The sequence below is a fragment of the Peromyscus californicus genome, unplaced genomic scaffold (assembly GCF_007827085.1).
Source record: "Peromyscus californicus insignis strain IS unplaced genomic scaffold, ASM782708v3 Scaffold_3__1_contigs__length_106647218, whole genome shotgun sequence".
Classification (NCBI taxonomy): Eukaryota; Metazoa; Chordata; class Mammalia; order Rodentia; family Cricetidae; genus Peromyscus; species Peromyscus californicus.
Window position 1 is genome coordinate 58,951,057 of NW_026294551.1, and position 26,440 is coordinate 58,977,496.

At 45.3% G+C, this 26,440-nt stretch overlaps 1 protein-coding gene across 1 annotated transcript in view; it reads left to right on the forward strand.

Moving 5' to 3' along the window:
• The window catches only part of LOC128121902 (protoheme IX farnesyltransferase, mitochondrial), a 119,386-nt gene that overhangs the window by 81,333 nt on the left and 11,613 nt on the right, over positions 1-26,440 (forward strand). Inside the window, exons 5-6 of the mRNA XM_052756977.1 lie at positions 7,395-7,465; positions 24,532-24,764. Coding sequence (XP_052612937.1) covers positions 7,395-7,465; positions 24,532-24,764 — 304 coding nt within the window. The remainder of the gene's footprint in view (positions 1-7,394; positions 7,466-24,531; positions 24,765-26,440) is intronic.

The following is a 26,440-nucleotide window of genomic DNA, read 5'->3' on the forward strand; positions in this document are numbered from 1 at the left end:
TGGTGTCTTTACTGCTCTAGACCTGTTGACCCCCAAACGGATTACAGCATAAACATTCTTAGAAATGTACTGAAACCCATCAGATGCTTAAATTACATCAGATGCTTCCTCCTGGAGGCAAGAGATTTTGTAGGTATAGTGCACACAAAACCAAATGATTTGGTTATTAGCTTTACAGTATATTGTAAATAGCTTTAAGGTACCTCTCTGCCTAGCGCTTTGGACTTTTTCCTTACTGTATAGAAATTAGCACTTGTGGTTTGAGTGGGAGCAGAAGTCACTTTGTCTCCATTAGCACCCTCCCTGTGCTTGGAGGATAGTTCCTAGGGCCTGTTGGTTCTGAACCTTTGTCTTGAGATGAGCAGGGACTCCACTTCCTGTTTGAGATACTGAGATGGGAGGCAGAGAGCACTGGCGCCTACTTCCTGCTTCCTAGACTGAGTCTACATGCAGGACTCAACAAAGCAGACTTGAGCCAGAACAGTGATGGCTGACATCATCTGAAGGTCAATCTGCCATTCCTGTGAGCAACTTACACAAGGTGCAAGAGCCAGCAAGGCCCCTGTCCTCTCGGCTAGGCTGACTTTTGTTTCTCCTGCTGTTCACTCCAGGAGTGTGAGCACTACAGCTAATCTTGGGGTTGCTGGAGGTCAGGGAGCCTGTGGCCGAGGGGTGTGACAAGGAAGCACATGAGCTTGAAGACAAAAGGAAAAGTTCAAAATGAAAAATGACCAAGCAATTGGTGGATTTCTACTGGGGTTGGGGAATTGCGGGGGCACAGACTGAGAAGGAAAACCTTCTGAGAATTTAACGTAGACAGAAGGTAAGTTGTTTGCTGAGAGGAAAGTAAGGCAGCCATTGCTCCAATGTTTGGAATTCTCCTTCCTCATGCTCCCAGGACACCGGAGTGCAGACACATGAAGCTTTCAGTTAAACTGGAGAAGGGAGAGGTGAGGGCCTTGCAGATCACTGCTCCCTGGAATCCACATTGGTCTCTCCTCTCATTTTATTCTTCCTGCCTGTCATTCTGTGGCCACTGGCAGTGGAAAGGAGCCGGTCCTGTTTCCCTGGGCACTCACTGCCTGGTACTGTCCCAGGGAAAGCATCTCTGCTGGTCCAGTTCAGGTCACATAAGCTCTCGGGACCAGTCACTTCACCTCACTTCCCAACACAGTGACTGATCCTGTGGCCACACAAATCTGGAGCATCTCAGGCCCAGGACTAGACCCTGGGAGACCCGTGCAGCTGTCTGGAGTGTGCTCTCTCCAACGTGTCATTCTCGACGTGCTTTGAACTCTCCTGGTTACAGTTCATCTCATTGTTTTTTATTGCATGGTCCATAAATCTAAGCCTCCAAGTCAGAGATGTTGGGCTACAGGGGCTGTGCATGTGCTGAATCAGCGAGCGCCTCCCTGTTGCTCTGGTGGAACCAAATGGTGCAGCAGCCACTTCTACAGCATTCACGTTGTGGTGGGTGGAGCAAGAAATCTGGTGGTGACATAGAGCGTGTGGGGTGGGACCATACTCTGTGTGCCATTCCATATATGGGACTCATATCCATAGCATCTCGAAACCAGTCTCCCTTGGGTGTCAAGGAAACTGTACGTTCCGAGCGTTTATGTCACATTTGTCTTATTATATTCAACACAAGTTTCAAGAATTCAAGTTGACTGCTTCAGAAATAGTTAAAGCCAAGTTAAATGATAACATTATAGACAAAAAGCTATAAAGCCCAGGGAAACATGAGTAGACAGCGGCTGCTGTATGTCAGGTCTACAGTCTGACTGCGAAAGCGTGTAAACTTCCATCTGAACAGACTCTGCTGTGAATGTCTAAACCAGAGCAGCAACTTAACTGAAAGACACTCTAGGAAATGCATGGAAAACAGAATCAAACAGTGTTGAGTTCTGATTCCTTGGTGTGCCCAAGGGGTGCCCTGCCTTCACTGAAATCAACCTTAAGACTTGGTTAGCATGGAATTCCTGCCCAGATGTTGCCTGTCCGGAGAAATTGCGGCCTTCATGGAGTTCCCTGCTTCTTTCTGGACCCAGTTGTCGTCTTTGGATGGCCGACTCCTCAAAAATATAGAAACCATTCCATCTTCCCTATCTGGATGAACTGATTTGTGAAAATTCCTGCATTATGAGCAAACACATGTGTATACACCCATGCACAGAGCTCAGGTCCCCAAAATACCACCAGTTTCTGTCATGTTAGAATAATACCTTACATAACATAATTTGTGATTGAAATCCTCATTAGTCCCATGGAATGAAATTAATATACATATTTTAGTTTCAAAAAGAGAAAACATTTCAAATGCCTAAAGAATGTGTTTGAAAATTTGGAAGGGGGGGTGATATGAACATTTACAATAGAACCTTTTAACATGCAACTTCAGCTAATTCTATATGGAATGTGGGTTCTGATAGGCAGAGCATTGTTAAAGCTTACAAATTATCCATCACTTTTGACTGAATATAACAATCTGTGCTTATAACCATTATTTGCACTGATGGCTCATTGAATGTTCATTGAGTGCTCATTTGCATAGAATTATCCTGTTTCTCTTTAACATTTAATTTTATATTCACATCTCAAGAAGTCTGCCACTTGGATTAATAAGTAATGAAAAGTTGAAGACTCTTTAAAACAATTTTTAATTACACATATGTGCATGGTATACGCAGTACCTATGGAGGTCAAAAGTATCAGCCCCATAGAGCCAGGTGGTTGTGAGCCATTTGATACAGGTGCTAAAACTTGAACTTGGGTCCTCTACAAGACCAGTACATTTACTTAACCACTAAATCACCTCTTCAGTTCCAAGTCAAGCACATTAAAATAGTAGCTATGTTGAAAACAAGGGCAGACACCCGGGCCAATGATAATTTGATCAGAATGTCAGACCCACTATGAGTAAAATAAGGGATCCAGAGGGATCAGCTCTTCTGCAATCTGAGTGTTGATCAGATCATGTAGGACTATTTTGCTTGTGTATGGTGGTGGGTCCATAAGCCGAGGAGTGGAGGAGATGCATGGAGTCTGGAACATAGTGACGAGTGAGGTCAAACTTGACCATCTGAACTCTTGCAAGCATCTGCCATTGATGCTCTAGGTGACCTGCAGAAGAACTGGTACATTTTGCCAGAGCGCAGCAAACAAAGTTGGCCCAAGATCTTCAGAAGCTGGAAGAACTCAGAAACCAGCCAGCCGCAGCTTGAGCAGATCTGGCAGGAGCTGAAGAAGCTGCAGCCTGGTGCTGCTAGAAACCAACAGTTTGGCCAGCAGATCCACAACTGAGTGTGAGCTACAAATAGCACCTGACACCATACCGGCTTTCCGAATCAACGTGGCTACTGCTTCTAAATCTCACTCAAGCCCTGTAGCAGTCTCTAACCTACAGCTGTGCAGAAAGAGACTTGGAGCAATGGAGTTCCAGTATAGGCAAACTGACAGGAAACGGAACTGTCTAGTTCATCCCTCTGAGCATGACACTCAGATGCAAATAGACCATAGCAAAATATTATTTATGTTCCTACATTCACTGCACAAAGGTACTACTGTCTCCCCCAAAAGAGAAAACAGTTCTTTGTCTTTGGATGTTTTCTGTTGTCTTCAAGCCTTTTGTCTTCTTGATACTGTGTAACTTACAGTGAGTAAGCTGTGGGAAGCAAGCCAGGAACCAACACTTGAGACTGGATTTTTAAAGAGATGTCAGATATTTTAAAGAGACTGAACTTTTAAAATGTTTGAATTTTTAAAGACTGTGGGACTTTCTAGATTTCCTAAATAGCTTAGAATACAATTTTGCACGATTCTTTTTTGGTTTTTCGAGACAAGATTTCTCTTGTGTAGCATTGGCTGTCCTGGAACTCTTTAGACCAGACTGGCCTCAAACTCATAGAGCTCCAGCTCCCTCTGCCTCCCAAGTGCTGAGATTAAAGGCATGCACCACCACCACCTGGCCTTTGCTTGATTCTTAATGTGTGTGTCCTGGTTGTTTTTTGTCATCTTAACAATAGCTAGAGTTATCTCAAAGATGAACCTCCGTTGAGAAAATGCCCCCATCAGATTGGCCTCTAGGCAAGTCTGTAGAGAATTTTCTTGATTAATTATTGATTCGAGAGGGCCCCACCCATTGGAGATGGTACCCTCCCTAAGCAGTACCCCTGGGTGTTTATAAGAAAGAAAGCTTAGCAAGAGCCAGGGGAGCAAGCCAGGAATCGGTGTTCCTCTACAGTCTGTACTTCATTTCCTGTCTCCAGGTTGCTGACTTGAGTTCCTGCCTCAGCTTCTCTCAGTGGTGGAGGATAAACCAAGAGCTGGAAAATGAAATAAACCTTCTCCTCTATAAGCTGTTTTTGGCCAGTAGTGTTTGATCTCAGCAATAGAAAGCAAACTAAGCCAGAAATTTGTACCAGTAGAGTATTGCTGTAACAGATCTGACCGTGGGACTTTGGGGAGGATTGTAGCTAGAGTTTTCCTGCCTGGCCCACAGTCAGGACAAATCTCTCTCACCTGCCAGTCCCACAGCCACTCAGACCTGACCAAGTAAACACAGAGACTTATATTGCTTACAAACTGTATGGCCGTGGCAGGCTTCTTGCTAACTGTTCTTACAGCTTAAATTAATCCATTTCCATTAATCTATATCTTGCCACATGGCTCGTGGCTTACCGGCATCTTCACATGCTGTTTCTCATCGTGGTGGCTGGCAGTGTCTCTCTGACTCAGCCTTCCACTTCCCAGCTTTATTCTCCTCCTTGTCCCGCCTATACTTCCTGCCTGGCCACTGGCCAATCAGTGATTTATTTACCAACCAATCAGCAACACACTTGACATACAGACCATCCCACAGCAGAGGATGGTGGAAGTGTTTGGAACTTTGGACTGGAAAGGCCATTGCGTGCTCAGAGCTCAATCAGCTCTTGTGGGAACTCAGAAGATCTGAATACTGATGAGATATTTCAGGAGGAGGCAAAGACTATCAAGACTGTTGTTGAGATTATTAACTAAGAATTTGTGGCAATGAAACCTTTGCTTTACTGGGACAGTAAATGGTGATTAGCTGGGCTGAAAAATCAGCTTTGAATATAAGAGACAAGCATTGTTGAGGTGAAATCTCCTGGGGTATTTTCTCAAGTTCAGCACGCGGACACTATGGGAAGGAGGGACAGGCTGCATCTCATGTTGGCAGCGAAACTTGGTCTGCCAGGTGGTGGGTTTCAAAGGCAAGAAGGGGTCATGGACAGTGGCGGAGACTTGGACCTGTGAGAGGCCAGGAGAGGCTGCTGGTAAAGGTGCAGCCTGAGTTGCAGTGGAAACACTAGGATTGAGGGGGTCATGGAGAGAAATTGAGGCTTGACACTGTGTAGCAAGGCCAGTATCCCAGAAGAGGTTGCTGATGCAGGTGCAGCCTGTGGAGACCCAGTCACATGGCAGACAACAGAACTATGGGAAGACTGCCAAGGACAGTGGCTGGTATGGTATGGAACTGGCCTGGGCCCATGAGACAAGCTTTGTGTGCTAAGGATGGCAGAGCCTGAGGGGGCCAAGCTGCCCAAGCCTTTTGGAGCCCAGAACATTAAGAGTGAATCCCAGATGCAAGACATTGAGCTGCAGGATTTAATTTACACTGTTGGAGATTGGTTTTCATTTGATTTGTTTGTAACCATGTCCTGGTTATTCCTTCTTAGAGTAAGAAGTATGTAACTCAGTTTGGAGTTTACAGGAACACTTGAGAGACTTTGGATTTTAAAGAGATATTAGAGAGGCTGAACTTTTAAAGAATTTGAGGTTTTTTGTTTTTTGTTTGTTTGTTTTTTGGTCCACCCAACACAAACTAGTGTTATCCGGGAAGAGGAACCTCAGTTGAGAAATGCTCCCATCAGATTTCCTGTAGGCAAGTCTATAAGGCATTTGGATTATTGATGTTGGGGGCGGGGGGGGGGGGGGGGCGGGGCAGTGTGCTGTAGGTAGTGTCACCCCTGGGCTGGTAGTCCTGTGTAGTTTAGGAAAGCAGATTGAACAAGCCATGGGAAGCAAGCTAGTAAGCAACATCCCTCCATGGGTTCCTGCATCCGGGTTCCTTTCCCTCCATAAAGAGTTGTAAGCTAAAATAAACCCTTTCCTTCCCAAGTTGCTTTTGGTTGTGGTGTTTCATCACAGCAATAGAAAGCACACTGAGACACGTGTGCTTGTCAGTAGGTGCTTGTCAGGTGGCTCCTGTAAGTACCCAGCCCTTCCTACACTGCCCTCAGCGGCAGGATTGTCCTCTGATGTGTGTAGAACTCAGAGTGCGGAGCCCAGCGTTTGGAGCTACAGTCTGCACACACATGTTCAAGTGACTCCTATCACTGAAATAGACGACTCAAAGCAGACCGTTCTGAAATGTATTAGACATGTTTTTCTTGAAAAAAAGATTTCATGCTCAAATAAGTTTTGGGAACACTGAGTAAGCAGCATTAATTAGATTTATTCATGTTAGTATTTTCAGAGCCCTTATCACACTAATATGATTTGACCATTAAGTCATCATGGGAGCAGCTCCCAGAGTTACTTAAGGAACATGGCAGGAGATAGACTAACTTCTATTAAATTACTGTTTCTTCTACTGATTTGCCTCAAGCCCATTTAGTCAGAGATTTTCTTTAGCCTGATCAGATTTTGGATTACTGTTATACCCCTAAAGAAGTTGGCACTGTTAACAAATTATAGAACCTGTTTATACAGTTTATTGGGGGTTTGGAAAATGAGTCATAACAATTTCTTGGGCATTGCCTTTGACAGGTAAACAGCAATTTTGCACCTTAGTGTATGGGAGGTTGTTGAATGTGTTGTCTAGGCTGGGACGCTGTAAGCTTTATGATCATGGCCATATTGTAACACATGAAATCCAACCTGGGCTGGGCAGAGCAAGAGGTCCAAAGTCATAGTCTCGCCTCGGCTCTTTCCCTGGGCACTTAATTACTCCTGATCTAGTAGCCCAGTTCTGATGGGGTGTGTGAAGGACTCTGAAGTGTGAAGGATACTACTGCTTTAAACCTGGAACAGTGGCTTTAGTGATTGTAACTGTGTATTTAGCAAACAGTTTTCAAAGAGAATGGAAAAATACATATTCTTGACAGTTCATTTTTAAAATAATTCGTCTCTCCCAGAGAATTTTTCTCTAAGAAATGACAAAGTATTAATTGATGGTATCAAAGTTGAGATGAGAAGCAGGGACATCTTCATGATGGGTGGGAGGTCCTGGGTCTTATCTCCAGGAACATGACCACCACCAAAAAAGATTGGAAGAGGGCAAAGTTTACCGTGGAAAAGCTTCAATACCGAAGCAGAATTGTTTTGAATGCTATTTAATACTTTCTGGGTTCTTCTCTTTCTTTTTACAGTTTTTTGAGGTGCCATTTGACTCGAACATGAATAGAACAAAAAACAGGCCTCTGGTTCGTGGACAGATCAGGTAAATCATGACTAACCCTCTTCTACATTTTAGAACATTCATTGACTTATTCATCCTGAAACTTGTTGTATTGTTGTGTCCATTTAGTTGAATAATTATAGTAAGTTTTCCCCTATGTCCCACCACCCATCTAGTGTCAGGTTCTTGGCCTCATTAACAGTATCAGATATGAGTTCACTCATACAGTGAGCCTCAAGTCCAATCAAAAAGGTTGGCTAACCCCATATGTTTGTGCCACTGTTGTCCCAATACCTTGCAGGCAGGCCACTGATGGAGCTCTCAGGGTTCGCCGCTGGGTGAGACTGATGATTGCTTTCCTCCTCCAGTAGCATGTATGGAACCTTCCAGCACTATGAACAATGTTAGTCAGTAGAAGGGAAGCTTCCAGTTGAGTACCAGCTAGATTTCTTCATGTTCCAGGCCATAAGTAAGTGGTGTCTTCAGCAGTGGGGTCTTCCCCACAGGTTGTAGAGGGTAACCAGTAACATGGGCAGTTTAGAGTTTGGGGGGCTCTGTTGGGACTCCTTTGGCCAAAGACTCAAAAAGATGTAACTCGTTAATGGTACTGAGGGTTTTACTTGGTAGTATAATGTGTCTAGTGGGGGCGTTGTCTTCCCCATTATATGTTAAGTCCATTTAGATTCTATTTATGCATGTATATATTTTAGGAAGCTTCTACAGCAGTACGTTTCAGTATGGTTTTCCAAAGGCCTTTAGTGTTAGTTCTCCCTCTCCATATTTCCTCCTCTACTCTGCCCTCCCATCTTCTTCCCCATTTAATCCTCCTAATTTCCCATTTACCCCTTTATAACAGTGTATTTCCCCTTCCATGGAAGATCCCCAGAAAATGGTTTGGTTTTGTTGTTGTTGGTTGTTTGCTTGTTTGTTTAATGCACTTACCAGACAGGCACTGTTGTAGAGGGCAGTGATGACCAAGGTAACAGTTCTGTGTTTTACAAGACACTAGTTTCTTAAGTGTCTTATAGAATGTGCCAGATACTACATAGGGACCAATTCTAGGTGATATGTAAACACACAAAGGAGTATCTAGCCCAAACACAAGATCTCCCTCTTCTCTTGTCCCATCCACCCTGTTTATTCTTCTAGTGTGGATCCCTGTTCTGAGCCCAGAGACTTTGGAGATCCCTATTGGGTGCCCTGCAGGTGTCGCAGACTGTGTGTCCCCATCTCCCCCTTTTCCTTACATTTCTTCATTTGTGTTCTAAAACCAGGCAACTGGAGGCAGCCTTGGCCTTCCTGGTACCCCCTCTTTATTGTTTACTATTTCCTGGCCTTTCAGCCTCCTGGACTGTCCTGGAGTCTGTCCTGTTGCCCATGGCTTTTACTGAGGGCCACCTTCAGGTCAGTGCAGGTTGCTCAGCAGCCTGGCTGCCTTCCCTGCCTTTATTCTCCTTTAATCTGGCTTCCACTCAGCTGGCAGATGCACCTCACTTAAATGATCACGTTGGTTCTGGCCGAAAACCTTTTTACAAAATGTAATTAGGAAAATGTTTTGTTTCTTGACCGTGTTCCGCGAGGTCTTAGTGACCTTCCCTGTAGGCCTCCAGCCCCATCCTGAGTGCTGTGTTCTCTGGTCTTCATTGCCCTCACTCCCATGCCACACTCTCCTGTCTGTCAGTCATGCTGGCTGTGCCTGCGGTGGCCTGGGAACCCTGTCTCTGAGGCGGGAGGCTGTGGTGTGCTGCTGTCAGGGCCTTTCTACTGCACTGTGAGACCACAGTGTGACAGGCCAATGAACACAGGTGACAGATACAGAGCAGACCACATGCCATGGCAGTTGTCTTCATTGGGGATTCTATGGCTGCAATAAAACACCATGACCTAAAACAACTTTGAGAGGAAGGGCCTTATTTCATCTTACACTTGCAGCTCACACTCCATCCCTATGGCAAGTCTGGGCAGGAACTCAAGGCAGGAACGGATGCAGAGGCCATGGGGGAACACTGCTTACTGGCTTGCTCCTTGCAGCTTTTGTAGACAACCCAGGACCACCAGCCCAGGCGTAGCACCACTCACAGAGAGCTGGGCCCTCCCACATCAATTATTAATCAGAAAGTGCCCCACAGACTTGCCTACAGGCCAGTCTATGGAAGTATTTTCTCAATTAAGAGTCCTTCTTCCCAAAGGGCTCTAGCTTACATGAAGTATATTAAAACTAGCAAGCACACCAGCACAGCAATAATGAGCAGATGTGCAAACATGTAGACAGAGATGGACAGGCAATAGAGAACAGAAATGTCTCCCATGCCAGGGAAATACAGCAGTCTAGATATTTCTTGATTTCCTAACATTTCGGTCAGGCAAGCACACAAAAAATGACATAGACTGCCAAAGCCCTAAGAAGATCGGGAGTGAAGAGTGAATACATGAGCGTTAAGATTAGAGGCGGGTGAGCATGTGGGATGGTAAAGCGGGCAGGGGTGCTTGTTGCCAAGCATGACCCCTTAGTTCAATCCCCTGGTTCCACATGGTAGACAGGAAGAACTGATTCTCAGAAGTTGTCCTCTGACCCCTACCAGCACACTGTGGCATGTATACATACATACATAACAAATAACGAATGACAAGTGTATGAATAAATGGAATTTTAAGTGTTTTAGAAACAAGTAAGAGAAGTGCACCTTGACAATCCAATAGAATTCCGATTTGCGGAGTGTTAAGCAACGACGGTACTGGACATAATGGACAGGTTAAAGCAGATGTATCTGCTAAGGAACAAGGAACAGAGTGATATGAGATGAAATTAGAAGAAACCATGGCAAGAGCTGATTTAGATTTGATGTGACCTGGGAAGTGTGGGACACTGGGGCCAAGTAGCCACTGAAACAATCCTTTGGGGGTGAGGGAAAAAAATGGAGACCTGTTACAAGTCCCAGAGGACTGTAATGACAGGAAGGCCAGAGGGGACTGAGTTGTAATGTTGAAGCTGTCTGTGTCTCTGACTAGATGGATGGAAAGGTGACTGACGTCTGCCTTCCAAGCCTCTGCCTGCTGTGTGAACCTCGTGTCTCCGCAGATGGACTCTTCCCACCCCACCTCCCTGCCTTAGCCCCCTCTCTTTTCAGCCCATCTACAACGCCTGTTCACTGAGGAACACCCCTTCTCTCTGACATGGTCCTGCACTCTACTTTTGTCACATCCAGCACGATTACCTCCAGGTCTCAGGTCATCCATAAGGTGGAGAAGCCAAGAAGAATTAGAACATAATTATAGAGACCTTGTGGATCTAGTGTGGAGCCTAGTCCTCAGACCACCACCAAGCCAAAGACTAGCTCTTCTTCAGCGCTTAGAGCTGGACCTGAAGGCGGGAGGGAGTCCACAGGCAACCTCCTCTCTGCAGGCCTCCTGCTGGCCAAATGCTTTGAGTGCTAAGCCCCTCAGCCTTGGCTTTTGTCCACCTGCAACTTCACTAGGCCAGTCTCCGACTTTAGTAAGCACAGCCATTGTTCCCTTGACTTGTGTGGACATAACTTTATGTGTCCTTTATGGATGACTTCAGGGGACTTTAAAGGATAATTTAGAGTCTATACATTTCGCCTGACCTACATAAACTGAATCCATTGTGGAACTGGGCTCCACATGCTTCATGATTAAAGTGGGTCCAGGCCTGAGGCAGCCTTGGCAGCCCACATGCTGCTCGCCGGTCCTTATAATGTGCTGCCCTTTGGACAGCTTGTTTCCAAGGGGAGAGGATGGTACTGGATACAGCTGATAAGTGAGGAATAGTAAGTTAATTTATTACCTTTTAAAATAATGAAAACATACTCTTTATATTTTAAAAGTGGAAATTTTCTATATTTTTTTATTAAAATCAAAGAGGGAAATAGAGCTACAATACAGTCTAATGAGAATAAAACTGAAAAATGATATTCTTTGTCTCACCTTTCCAAGCAAAGTACAGAGGCAGTACTTCTGTTTCAGTTATCTGCCAGTGACCTGTATAAAATGCCAATTGCAGTCAGGCATGGTGGCCCGTGCCTGGGATCCCGGTGGTTCACAAGGCTAAGTGGGAAGATCACAGACATGAAGGCACCCTGGCCTACACACTGACCATATTGCAAAACAAAATATTTACAATACAGTTAGTACAAGAAAATGCCTGTTTGAGCTCTAGCTGAGCGGTACAGTGTGTGGTCAGCATATGCTCGACCCTGGGTTTCCTGGCACCAGAGAAGCCAGTTCCTTTATTACTCTGCTATCACTTACAATTTAAAAAGAATTTTTTGAAAAGCGATTGTTCATCTTACCCCATTTGGAAAATACTGCTTCCATCTTCTGCACTAGTGGAAGAAAGGGCGCCTGAACTCATCCTAATACGTACAGACATGGTTCTTTGTCACCTGAGTAGCTTTCATGGGCCTGTGGTGCCTCGCAATAACACAGGTACTTAGAAACATCTTTACAGCTTCTATGTCTTTCCTGTGGAAACACTTGACCCTGTGGCTTTCTGCTTTTTCCTTCAACTCTGGGGCCATTGTGTCAGAATTATTTATCAGGCTCTTTAGTGGCATGGGGGCCACCATGTGACTGTGAGCATATCACTCAGGATGTGTCCCAGATGCACATGAAGCCTCCCAGAGCCACAGTGCTCTTGACTAAAGAGCTCGTGCATCTGCCTGGAAGGAAGTCTGCAGAGAAGTGCTCCAGGGGTTCATAATGGAGCTGTCTTAACCTTGCTGTCATCTCCATGATCGGAGCCCTGCTGGAGCCAAAGCACTGCAGCTGTTCCTCTGGGAACACGGGATCCCTGCTTCAGATGGACCGCTTCTGTTGGCGATTGGAGTTTGTCATGTACAAAGTTAAGAGGTGGTTTGCTTCCAAGGTCTGTGGGATTCTGTTTTCCTATTCTCACCAGTAGATCATTTTTTCCTACCCCTTATGCGACACAAGTGTCCAGTGTCCTTGAACTACCCCACCCACTTAGGTGCCCATCTCCTTGCACACTGGTCCTAATCGGATAAAATGAATTTAGGAGTTCAGAGGTACCTGGAGGAGTGGTTTGAAGTGAAGAGACCCAGTATTTTTTTCCCAAGATTTATTTCCATTTCTAGGAGGATAGGAACAAGCAGTTGTCTACAGCAGATTAGAGCTACAGTGCCTGGGAGCTGTTGGAGGAGTTGTTGGAACTTAACAGTCCTCCAAGTTCTGCCCAGTGCTGCTGAGAGCAGGTCACTCTGCCCAGACTCACCCTGGACCTCTCCCTGGACTCTGCCAACCATGCCACCCCTGGGGTTTCTTTTCTGGTTTAGCACTTGGACGTGTGGGTCTTTTCTCCTACACAGACTTCTGCTGGCTGCATGCAGTGACTCCTGTTTCTCCTCCTCCCACAGAGCATCCCCCCTTAGCACTTGGACGTGTGGGTCTTCTCTCCTACATAGACTTCTGCCGGCTGCATGCAGTGACTCTTGTTTCTCCTCCTCGGACAGAGCATCCCCACTTAGCACTTGCTAGTTGCTGCTGACCTCTAGTCTCCAGCCACCTCTGCTTTTCTCTGCATCACACTGCATTTTGCTCTCTAAATACCAACCCTCTGTATCCCTTTCTCACTTAAATTCATGCATCCTCAAAATGACCATCTCAGCCCTAGCCCTCAATCCTCAGTTCAGTTCAGTTCTCCAAGTACAAAGCATCACCTTCACAAGAAAAACCTCGGTAGCCCAAGTATGAGCCTGGTAGTTCATCCCGATCCAGATTCCTGGGGCAGCAGAAAAGCAAACAGTGGCAGTTAAACATTAGAGATGGGCAAGGGACACTGAGGCTGCCTGTGCCTAGGAAGCTTGAGCCTAACTTCAGCTTATGCTTGGTCTGACGTTCACCTCAGGCCCTGGTTCCACACGATAACTTTGAAGCTGCAATCCACCTCTGCCCCCTCAGCACATGCTTGCATCAAATCCAGTCACTGCTTTATACTCAAGACTTGAAGGGGGGTTGTTTGGTTAGTTGGTTGGTTGGTTGGTTGGTTTTGGTTTTTTGAGGCTGTATAGCCCTGACTGTCCTAGAACTCACTTTGCACACCAGGCTGGCCTCAGACTCAGAGATCCACCAGTCTCTGCCTCCCAAGTATTGGAATTAAAGGCATGCTCCACCACACTTGGCTGAAGATTCTTAAATTTAGAAGTAATTGCATTTGTTTTGCCTAGGAGGTGGAGACTTGCCTCCTCTCCCCTCTCTCTCCTTCATCTGACAGGTCTTCCTCAGCATTGTTTCATTGTTCTTTGTTGTTTCAAGAGTGCAGAGAGATGTAGACACTTGTAATCTACTATCTTCAAACTTGGAAGTTTTCCAGTTTAAATTTCCAATGTGCCTGTATGGATGGTAGTTCAGTGATGGCCCCTGCCGCTGGTCTGCCCTGTTAAATTCATATTTCCTAATGTCATCAAGGCCTATTGTTTCTTCCAAATGTTTAGGAATTCTCCCTTTTATTCCACTTACCAAGAATGTGTTGATTACCTGTGGTGTTAACAGCCTGGTGTATTTTGTTTGTTTGATGCTGAAGACTTTATAAAGTGGGTCAGAAAATTAGATGTACATATTGCTTAGCAGACAGGCCTGAGCAGCCCCAGAGTACTTGCTAAATGAAATTAATAAATCGGAGTGAACAGGAAGGTCTCTGAGAAGTCATAGCAGACACAGAAAAAGACAGAGTGGACATTGCATACCTCCTGGCCAGGGGACCTGGACTAAGCCTTTCTTCCTGTTCCTTTGAAAAGTATCTTATTTTGATTGCATCTCCTTTGAATTTTCCATTTTCCAGCTTGGTGATGCTGACAAAAATAATAGATGTCAACATTAGTTTTTCCAAGTTAATGGATCAGATGAGGGTGATCCATGATGTGTAAGCTTAGGTGTGGGCTGTAAGAAGGGGAGATTGCCTGATAAGAGCTGAGAGGAAGGTTATTTGGACAGGATAAATGGAAACCCTTGGAATCGGGGTCAGCCATACTTGTCTTGAAAATGAATGATAAAGATTGAGTTTTGGAATGAAATGAATGGATTGTTTAGTTGGCATTATAACTTAAAGAGCAGGGTTTAGCCTAAGTATTATAGAGACTTACAGAAGACATTTTTCAAATTTACTGAAGGTTTTACCAGTAAGCACTTAAGCAAATGTAAACATTGTGTGGGCTGCAGGGGAGCTGTGAGTATTAGTCACCACCTAGTCATGCTGCTCTAGTGGACACGTACCCGACCAGGCACAGGCCTGCACAGCTTCGAAGGCTTGTTATGATTAGTCTCTCAGTGTGTGTATACTGCTAATGTAATAAGAACATAAACATTTGGGAAGTATAGAAATTTCTTTTGGTAATGTTAACCAGTGATTTGAAGCAGCAGGAAAAACAAATTTGGTCTCAACTTAGTTGCCGAGGTGTTAATGTAGAGAAGATTGTTCTGGAAACAAGATCATTCAGTATCGTGAACCATGGAGTTGAGGAATCAGCAGAAAGTCTTTGTGCATATCATCACACTTAATCATTGCTGGGGTGAGCAAGGGGCCTGCTGGGAGTCTGTGAAAGCCACAGTCTCCCTGGTAGTCAGGAGAAAAGGGAAAGCATGCATGACTGAAGCCCTCTGAGTTCTGAATGTTTGTTGATGTTGGCCCTATTGTGTGATGGGCTGTTCAGGTCCCATATCCCTTCTTACTGCTGTAAGACATCCAGGTATTCCAATATTCACTTGAAGAGATAGCTATCAGATCTTAGGAACTTAGTCTATGTTTTGTTTTTTGGTGTGTTTTGTTTAACAATAATCAAGGTTCACATAGGCTAATGTCCCTCTTCTGAAGACAGGACATGTGTAAATGCTGTTCCCGTTGGTGGGTGTGAGTGTAGGCTTAGGAGTTGTCTTTTCTGTGGTTTGTAGGACTTTATTGGGCATCACTTTTAGGTACAGAGAACATCAAGTTGAATACTGCAGACTCACTGCACCAAAAAGTATGGCCTGGGAGATGTACAGGCCGGAGGGTAGACCCTACTCACACAAGGACCAAGAAGGGTTGCAAGAGCCCCAGACAGACATGGAGGTCCTCCTCCCACTGGTAGAGGGGTTCAGGAAGAGAAAGGTGAAGAAAAATGTTCTTGGAAAATTTTTATTGGTATTGCTATGCCATTGCATTTGTTTTCTGGAAATGCTGGGGATGGGCTAGGGCTTCGTGCAGGGTAGGGAGGCATTCTTACATTGGCTCTACCCTTAGCTCTTGTCTATCCATGAGATGGAGAGAAGTCTGGGGAGCAGTATTCATAAAGTTAGCAGACACTTTCCCTCCGGTAGAGCAGTGAAGTGGCCGTCAGAGCAAGCCCATGTTCTGTGGGTCTGCTCCACTTGCCTTAGTTGTCTTAGTTGCCAGCGTTTAAAAACAGAACAAACTCACATCAAACTCTCCGATCCCAGATCAGGGTGATGCACCCCAGGTATTGTCTGCCAAGCACAGCCTCTACCGCTCCCTTTCTTTTAAGTAAACCCATGTGCCTCCTTCCTGTTGGCAGCCTGGTTCCTGCTGTGTCTTCATTTACAAGCCCTATCCCAGATAAAGCATGCAGACTGGAGGGAGTAGGGCCAGGGTGATGCTCACCACTGGTCATGTGTGCGCGCGCACACACAGCCCCCCATTACGTCCAAACCTGTAGGGAGAGAAGTCCCACCTTCACTTTTTAAGTTGTGTTTATGAGGAAACCTTGCAAAGACTCCAAAATCCATTTTTGTATAAGTGATTAAAGTTCTATAAATTAAAAACTAAAAGGAGAGTTAGAAAGTTGAACCATCTGGCCCAAATAAAAACAAGAAAACTAGGGGTCTCCTTTGCAGTGGGCACTGGGTGCCAGAGGGTGAGGAAGAACAGGGGTTTCAGTGGGCAGCCCTGCCCAGGGGTTTAAGTAGATTCAGAGATTGTACTTCTGCACTGGGAACTGATTTTTATAAATGGATCAAAGTATGTGTGGTGGTTTGAGTAAGAATGGACCCCATATGCTCATACATTTGAGTGTTTTGTTCCCAGTTGGTGGACTGTTTAGGAAGAATTAGGAGGTGTAGCCATTGTTGGAGGAGTTGTGTCAAGGAGGTGGGGGGAGGGGGGGTTGGTGGGGTGAAGCTTTGAGGTTTTAAATCCCATGCTATCCCCAGTCTCACTCCCTGCCTTGTGCTTGTGGTTCAGTTGTGAGCTCCCAGCTCCAGAGCCATGCCTGCCTGCCGCTACCACAGTCCCTGCCATGATGGTTATGGACCCGGCCTCAGGAACTATAAGCAAGGCCCCGTTAAATGCTTCCTTTTGTAGTTATATTGGTCGTGGTGTCCCTTCACAGCAGTAGACCGGTGACTAAGGCGGCATTGGAACCACCTGTTTACCTCCCCCGCTTCCCCACAGAAATTATGCTTCTCCTGTAATTTAGATGAGTTAGTGTGGCACCCTTCAAGAGTCTCTGGCTGCTTCTTCCTGTCTGAGGACGTTAGCTCAGAAGCCTGACGTGTCTTGCACACTTGACCCTGGAAAACTGACTGGATTAACAAGGGAGTGAAGAAAGGACAGAGATAGACACACATACAGAAAAGCTAGGATCTAGTGGGCTGCAGGTGTTTATTTAACCCAGAAACTCCATACACCAGAAGGGGGAGTGAGGTCTCTGTGGGCAGTCTTAGACTACAGTCATGGAGGAAGAGGCTGTAGACAGTCTTAGACTACAGTCATGGAGGAAGAGGCTGTAGACAGTCTTAGACTACAGTCATGGAGGAGGAGGCTGTGGACAGTCTTAGACTGCAGTCATGGAGGAGGAGGCTGTGGACAGTCTTAGACTACAGTCATGGAGGAGGAGGAGGCTGTGGGCAGTCTTAGACTACAGTCATGGAGGAGGAGGAGGCTGTGGGCAGTCTTAGACTACAGTCATGGAGGAGGAAGAGGCTGTGGGCAGTCTTAGACTACAGTCATGGAGGAGGAGGCTGTGGGCAGTCTTAGACTACAGTCATGGAGGAGGAAGTCATGGTTGCTAGTTTCAGCTCACACTGGTCAATCATTAGTGAACAGTCATACTTAGACCAGTGGAAGGCTTTCTCTGATCCTCACCCAAGAAAGGCATGACCATGTGGCAGCACACATTCACTCACGACATCTTCATCAGCTCCACAGAGGTCAGCTAGGTATGGGACTTCTGTTTTGTTATACTCTGTTATTGCCTGATCTTAAACAGATTCCTCATATCTTCCTCCCACATTAGTAAGAGTCTTTCGGTTAGTTTTTTAAAACTCATTTAGTCTAATCAGATATACTGTTTTCTTCCTTCAAAAACTTTTTTTCATATAGTACAACCTCTCATGTCCTGGGTATAATCAATAGTAAATAGAAATACCTGTTGTTTGTTACATTTCTTTCATTCCTCTTAAATGTGGTTTAAAATTTAGTCTTTTAAAATAGACTTTATATCTTCATTTTCTTCAAGTTCTGAAATTATACCAGTGTTCTGCTGCTTTATCATATCTACAGTTGAGACTTATCAGAAATAGAAAATTCCTAATAAGATTCAAGGAAGACATTTTCAGAACAGTTCCCCAAAAACTCATTTCAAAGCTCAAATGCGGGGTTTATGCAGGAAATTAAAGTTAGATTGGGTTGACTTGGTGAAGGTTTAAGCTTTTCTTTTGTTTTTGAAGAAAGGAAATTTTATTTTGTAATTTAAAAATCATTTATTTGGGAAGGATGGCCAAGAAGTATGAGATTAAATTTTGTATAGGCCAATTACCTGTGTTCATAATGTAAAGTTTAATTTCATGTAGTGTTTCCTGGACCCCCAAAAGACTGCTTAAACGGAAGGGCCCAGTTTCCCCAGGAAGTTATTTAAAAGTCAAATAATTTAAATCATATTTATTAAGTGCAATAAATTGGAAAATTAAAGCTTGTATTTCTTCTCATTCCCAATATCTATAGAAAATTCTCCTTCGATAGAGCTACATCAGGACTAGCATTTAGTAAACAAAGCCATGTTCCATTCCAAGGGAGGGAAGTCTGACCCATGGAAATGTGTGGATAAACCCCCAGTCTTGGTCTGTCAGTTTCTCTCATGTAGTAGCCTTGGGCAAGAAAGGCAGTAGAGAGATTCTGTAATTTAAAATGTAATTCAGTTTGTGTGTCAGTTTTGAAGTAAATCATTCAGCCCTCATCGTGAACCATGAACCGTGAACCATGAACCTCTTTACATGAGTGGATGAGTATGAAGGAGCACTCTCGGTCTGCCCACCCTCCCACACCGTCAGACATGGTTGTGTGCCTTGTCTGTACACGTACTCATACCTTTAAATCACCATACAGTTTTTGACTGTGTTACTGAAATTTGGTCACTTATTGTCATACCCTCTGCATATTCATTTCTGGTCTTTCCCATACAAATTCAGTCCAGCCAGAGCCCTTCAGAGACCCTAGTGCCTCTGATCCTCCTAGACACTGTCACAGCTGCTGTGGTAGAAGGTTGGGAACACCAACATTTTTTGAAGCTCAATCAGGTTTTGCCTATTGCTAGTTCATTTTTTTGTGATTTGATAGAACAAAGTTAAATTCTTATACAAGTTGTAACTGCACATAAAAATACCTGTATATAAATAAAATACCTGCCCCCCCAAAAAAAAAATCCTTATCTGTAGGCTTCAAAATAAATTGAGAGAATCCTCCCTCTGCATTTTCAAAGCCCCTATATCCAGCTCTGCTTAAGGGGTCCTCCCTGTTTAAATAATGCTGTCTCATTGCATGTGTTCTTGCATGTAGCTGATTTTACAGTGAGAGCTCATGGGACCTGTGTCTGTGTGTTTAATGACTGTCTTCCTTTCTAAATAAAATGTCCCCATTTTCCTGTGTGATCTGTTGCCAAGCAGTGTAGTGACTGACTGTCCAGGCAGTGAGAAGTGGAAATGAGTGAGTAAACAAACAAGTGAAGCCCTGCTCAGCTAGTGAGTACTCCGTGCTCCAGAAGAGGTTCTGTGAAGGGTTTCTCTTTCCCGTGTAACTGAAGTTCCAGGGAAGAACTTTGCAGAGGGTGCCGCAGCTGCGCGGGGTAGACCCATTCCTTCCTTGTGGTCTTGCTCTTGAGCCTTCTTACCTAAATGAGTTTGACTCGAACTTCAGTAACAACACTGGAAAAGCCCTCACATCACGCCCATCTTTTTGTTGAGGAAACAAGGACCAGACAGCTTCAACCAGACAGTTGCACTGTTTCATAAGTGATTAAACATCCAGGTCTGACCTAGACTCAGAGTACCTGCATCCTGGCCAGTGTGCTTGGCCATTCTGCCATCAGGAAAGCAGACAATAATAATAAAATTAAAAGATTTTAAAATAATTTTGTTATGAAAATGTTTAACAGGCACTAGAGCAGAATCAGTGCATGAAGCTAGGGCTCCCCGACCCAGGTTTGGCAGTCACCAGTACTTTTACCACCCCTTCAACTTCCTTATGGTGCTTCATAGTAGTACTTTCTCGTCAGGACTGCAAGCCTGCAAATAACACAGAGACTTTTTAATTATGAAAGCTTGGCTTTTAGCTTAGACTTGTCCTCAACTAGCTCTTATAACTTCAATTAACCTGCTTCTATTAATCTACGTTCTGCTACGTGGCTCAGTTACCTCTCCTCTATACCATATGTCCAACTCAGTCCACGTCTCGCTGGCATCTCGCATGCCTCAATTCATCCCTCTGACTTCCTTTCTTTCCCTGGAAGTCCCGCCTTTTCGCTCCTGCCTAGCTATTGGCCATTCATCTTTTTAGTAAACCAGTCACAGTGACACATCTTCACAGTGTACAAAAGTTTCAGAGACCATTGGCTTCCTTTAGTACTGGAGTTACATTGGATACATTTCTTTTAATTTTTAGAATTACATTTGTGTGTGTGTGTGTGTGTGTGTGTGTGTGTGTGTGTGTGTGTGTGTGTGTGATGGCACGTGTGAAAATCAGAGGACAATTTTCAAGAGTTGTTTCTTTCCTTCCACCAAGTGACTCAGGCCATCAGGCTTTGAGACAGTGCTTTCCCCACTTAGCCATCTCACAGACCCTTCTCTGCCATTTCTGCCCTTCTCCCATTCATCCATCATCGGCTCTCAGTATAAACTTTCACTTCCAGTCAGATGTGGTAGTACACACCTTTAATCCTCGCATTAATTAAATAATTAAGTAAGCAATGTAAGATAGATTCACGTCCTCCTTGACACATTTGCCCTCTGCCCTCCCATCATGGCTCACTAAAATAGGTACCCCATGTTACCCCCATTTCATCTGTTCCTACAGCCAGTGGAGCAGGAGAGCGAACACTCTATCCGAGCTCTCACTGGGTTACAGCCTGTGTCTGCACTTCAGTGATAACTGTTCCCTATGCTTCCTTATAAGGAAGGAAGTGTACTAGGTGAACAATGAGGAAAACCCAAGGTGCTCAGACAGGAGACTGCTCCCCACTGACAGATCCCACAGACCTAAGCTGACCCAGGAAATGTGAGGATCTACAGAGGCATTCCACCAGTGTGTCCCAAATGCCAGTTGGAAAACTCTGGATTCGATTAATGAACCAGCCTATAAAACTAAGCCCAGGCCCACCTGCCAAGTTACTTTGCTTGCATCAAGTCTGTTTCCCACCAGAAAAATGAAGAGATAATATACTCGTGGTTACATTGGTGTTGTTTGCTGTTGTTGTTGTGGGAGGGGTGTGGTGCTTGTTTTGGAGACATATGATACTGTTTTTCATCTATCCTGTTGGCGGGTTTTGGCTTGATTTTGCTTCATTTTTAGTGCCATCTCCACAGTGTTAGTGTAGATGAAGGTGGTTGCTCTTCTGGGCTGCTGGTGGGAGTGGCAGCTGTGCAGTCCAGACTGGCACCTTTAAGATGTGCGTGTCAACAGCAGAGCCTGGGGGCCCTAAAACAACAGAGCAGTGCATACCATCTAGCTCAGCAGGTTCATGTCTAGGAGTTTCTCCTAAGTGGAGCCAGGAGCAGAGATCTCCATAAGAAATTCATCCCAGCATTATCTGAGTTTTTAAAACAGTAACAATATTGTGTCCAGAAAGGGTATGTTGATTAAGTTAATTGTCATATATCCATAGAATAAGCCACTTTGTAGCTGTGTATGATGATGTAAACCAAGTAGTGACATGGGGAATCTGAAGATTTTATTGAAATTAAGGATGTAGCAGACCAAAATTGAGTATTATTTACTTTTAAAGTAACTGTAGCACAGGAAAAGGCCAGAGAGACGTAAACCATATTTGTCTCAGAGTAATTTAGAATTTCTTCTTTTTTATTTTTATAGTTGCAAATTTTCTGAATTGAATGTGTATTACATTTGCAATAAGAATTTTAGCAAAAATGAAACACAACAGGCTAATGAGCCTGAGGACGCTCTGAAGTTTGCCACTTGGGGCACTCTGTCCTGGTGCTGGGCTCCCAGGGCATGCTGGGTAAATGTCTTCATTCTTGTTTGAGAAGCCTGCCAGCCTGCTTGGTTTTCATTCATGCCCCTGAGCACATTGATTTAGATGCCAAGATCAAGCCTCCTGATTTTCTGTGATTCTAACACAGGTCAGAAACTAAACTTCCACCCCAAATTGCCTATCTTAATAAATTAGATTCATGTGTGCTTCTCTGAAAGGGCTTTTCATAGTACTAACACCCTGAACCCAACTGCTTCCCGGCCCTTGGCGACTGGAACAACCCTCTTCTTCTTCCTTTTTTTTTCTTTCTAAACACAAGGGCCAATTCAGGAAAAATAAATATGTTTATGAGCCACATTTTTTTCCCACTCCAAATAAAACTAGCCTTTTGGAATCCCGTGTATGGGAAGACCTGTTCTCATAAACTGGAAACTACCTTACAGTTCGAATACTTACTTGGTTTGTACCGCTTCCGTTTTCATTTCTGGGCATGTGTGATAACACTTAGGCAGCTTCCTAATCTCTCATCTGGAGAATTCCAGACGGTTCCAAGTCAGTCAGTGCTTGTCCCAGCCTTAGAGAAGTCTGTTTCTGGAATGAAACCTAAGGGTAAAAGCACATGGGGAATTTCGGGGTGCAGGAGGTAGAGGTGTGTGTCCAATTCAGCTCTTCCCTTGAAGATGGTGTGCATGGTAGGATCTCCTTGAGGAGACAGAAACAACATCTATTTGAGGATGTGTGGAGTAGGGAGACAGTAAGATTTAACAAATGATGGAGGGAGGCTGTAGAGAGATGACTCGGCAGTTAAGAGCTGCCAGCGCTCTTGCTAAGGACCCTGGTTCAGTTCCCGGCAGTCACATAGTTCACAGCCATCTCCAGTTCTAGGGGATCTGACTCTTCTGGCCACTTCAAATACCAGGCACACACATAAAATAAATACTCAAAACTGACAGAGATTAGGCAGGAAATGAGTAGAAGCAGAAGTGCGGAGGGCGTCTTTAGAAACCAAGAGGGCAGCCAATTCTGAAAGAGGATAGAGGGGGGTTTTGTCACTACTGGGTGACAAGGGGGGACATTTGTTCCCATGGCTGGGGGCTAAAGGTGGGCAGTGAGTTCCAGGTCACAGGAGACGCAGACTAGAGATCAGGTCTAGCCAGGTGCTGCGAAAGTAAACCATCCTCTTGAAATGGTCTGACCTGTATGTTTTCCCAGCAGGGGCAGGAACAGTAGGTCACAGAAAGGGGAATTGTTGCGATGGGAGTAATGGACAGACAAGATGGAAGAAAAGATGGAGGGTGCCTGAGTGTTTCAGAAGTCATTGGCTGTGGGTTCCAAAGAGTGGCCAGGGGACAGGGGGATGCACATGCACTCAGTTCTTAGTGATAGCCATGGCGCTTCTGTCACCTTGTGATGGCCACACGTCCATGTGTGTTCCCACTTTCCTCAGAACCCCATTCTGCTCTGTTTCGCCTTCCAGGCAGGGCAGACCACAACCCCTGGGTGGAAAGAGGGCCAGCTAAGTGAGAGTCAGAGTGCCCAGCTCTGTGGTTCTGGTATCACATGACACTTGAGCTGCTGGGCCATCCTGCTTCTCCACTGCCATCTGCTCTGGGGCTGGAGGAGGCTGAGTTCAAACTCAGCATCATTCTACAAGTTAGTCCTCCTTAGAGGGCCCAACTCACAGTCCAGAGCACCTCTCCTCAGTGGGATCACACCACAGCCTTGACAACAGAAGGGTGTTATCTCAAGTGATTGCCTCCCTTGGAGAAATGACATTTTTAAAACCAGAACCCCCTAGAAGCTGCTGACTGGTGACTAGGACTTCTCATGAAGCCTTCTGTAGACCCTATAGTTGAGTGCTTTTCTTGGGAGTTGAATTGTAGCTTTTGCAGAGAAAGCATAGTCTTGAGTAACCTACATTGATTCCCTAAGGGAAAAAAAAAAAAACTATATAAGCAGGAACCAGGAGGCCATACTTTTCTAGACTCAAACAGTCTTTCACATTGTAGAGTGTTCTTTTCCACACATAGCCCTCTGTGACCTCTTGTTGACAGTCAAAGCCACAAACCAAGTGACATCATTGGCAGTTTGCACCAGCGCCCTGGTGTTGATTGCTGTCACAGGACTCCAGGGCCTTAGGCCTGTAATTTACTGAAGATCATGTCATGCGGATTCCCTGGAGCAGACATTGCTCTTTGGTATCATTGATTTGGTGATACTTTAAAGTACAAGGCAATGAGTAGAATGGCTTCCAGAAGGGATCCTGTTTTTGTCCACGACTTGTATTATTGTTTACATCTGTCCCTTATTTAGCAACAGACTGGAACCCCGAAAAGCAGCCCGTCTAAGCCCCCACTTCAACCCTATAAGACGAGATGAGTGACGGAGACCCGCAGATGGGTGGGGGGTCCGCCTCCTCCCTGAGCTTCTTTACAGTCTCTGAAGGACTGCCCACAACTGCGAAGAAGGTCCCATCACCTTCAGTGGATGGAGGTGCTGCCTCACTAGTGCGGGCCCAGGCTGCAGCCAGGGCTGAGTGGAGCGAACGTGTTCACTACGTCCTCTGCTCTCTTCCAGCCCGCTGCTAGCTGTGGGCCCGGGCTGCAGCCAGGGCTGAGTGGAGCGAGCGTGTTCACTATGTCCTCTGCTCTCTTCCAGCCCGCTGCTAGCTGTGTCTTTTGCTACCTGTTGTGCTGTACCAGGAGTGGCCCTTCTGACCTGGGGAGTGAACCCCCTCACAGGGGCCCTGGGGGTCTTCAACATTTTCCTCTATACCTGTTGTTACACACCTCTCAAGAGGATCAGCATCGCCAACACCTGGGTTGGAGCCGTGGTTGGAGCCATCCCACCTGTCATGGGCTGGACGGCCGCAACTGGAAGCCTTGATGCTGGTGAGTGTCTCCTGGTGCACCACTGTGGCTTTTGTCGACAGACAGGGTTGTGAGTGCCAGATGCCAGAGCTCGTGAGTCTTCCAAGTGAACTCTGTACTCTCCACTCAGGGGCTCCATGGGGCTTCTTGCAGTTCCATTTTACTCTAACGTAAATGTGTTGATGGGGCAGTCCTGAGCTGAAGGGACCCCGTGTCATCCTGACATGGTAGACATGGGGAAGGCCTAAGAGGAAACGGGGCAGTGCTTCCTCGGCCTGCGACTACAGGTAAGTAAGGTGAGGGAAGGCCCTGAAAACAGTGATCAAATCAGCTCACATGAAAGGCCTAGTCTATGGGGAAGGAACTGGCCTCCTGTTCCCTGTTAATGCCATGTCACCTAGCTGACATGCCTCCTTCCTTCCCCTGGAACAGGCTCATTTTCCCTTGTGAAAGGACAGATTATCTTCATTAGCTCCTCATTTACTTTTACATGATTTGCGTAAATTGTTCATGCTGTCTACAGTAAAACCATTCAATGGGCCTCCATTTTTTGGTGGTATGTCACAGCTAGATTTGTGGGGTGAAAATAGCTCATTTTACCATCTGTGAGGGGAGTGTCACAGTCTGATTAGTCAAGTAATTAGTGTTTTGACCAACACTTAGGAAGGAAGTGGTGAGGTTTCCTGCAATATATGTAAGTACATATTTTTCACATGAGAGATCAAAAGGCAGTTGGCCATAAACCGTTGCCCTGTAAGCCACATTTCTGAAACTTTTCATAAAAGCTCACACACTCTGATTTGGCAAGCGCACAAATGTGATTACACCTTTGCCATAATCGTCTCCTAGAATGGTTTTAATATCCTGTAAGTGGTGGGTTTTAATGAATATACAAATACAGCATTCTAAAGCTTGTGTGCTCCTTTGCTCTGTGATAAACGAAGCTTGAGCCTCATCCACGTGGGAGGCAACAGAGGCCAAGGGCTTAGAGCAGAGCTGAGCCCGTTTGCCGCTGACTTCGGGCCTGAGCTTGGCCCTTTCTCCTGGTCTTTTCATCTCCCACTTGTATCTGATGATGGTCTCTCCTGTAGAGGAGTTCTGAGGACAGATGAGTTGTGACTGGAGTCCGACCTGTGCTGCCACACCAGATTAGGTCATTTATATGAGAAAGAAGTTACAGGAGCTGGGGCATCCAGAGTTAAGAGCCCAGCAACCGAGCCATCAGGTAAAGGCATTTGCCAGCAAGCCTGGTGATGTGAGTTCAACATGTTCTTTCTGTAACCCAAAGTTCATTTATATACAGACTTGTTAATGATGGGTGGCTGAGGGGCCAGCACACCTTGTTCGCAGATAAAGAGTATGCAGCCGTCTGGAAAATGATACAGGACCTGGTGTGAAACAGATTTCTGAAACCACCCAGAGGAGTTCCCCTGTCAGCTCTCGACACTGACTTCTGCTCAGGGGACTGGGCAAGAAGGACCACACATTTGAGGCCAACCTTAGCAAAACACTTTCAAAAAGGAGAAAGGTGCATCGTGTACCTAACCCTCAAGGAGTTTGTACAGAAAGGGTAGCAATAGCCCTGTGTATGGAAGTTCAGTGTTCATCAGACAGAGCCAAGATCAGAATGAACAAATCAATGAGTAGGTGTCTCCTCTTTCATAGGACCGAGTCAAGAGAATGTGTCACAAAATAGT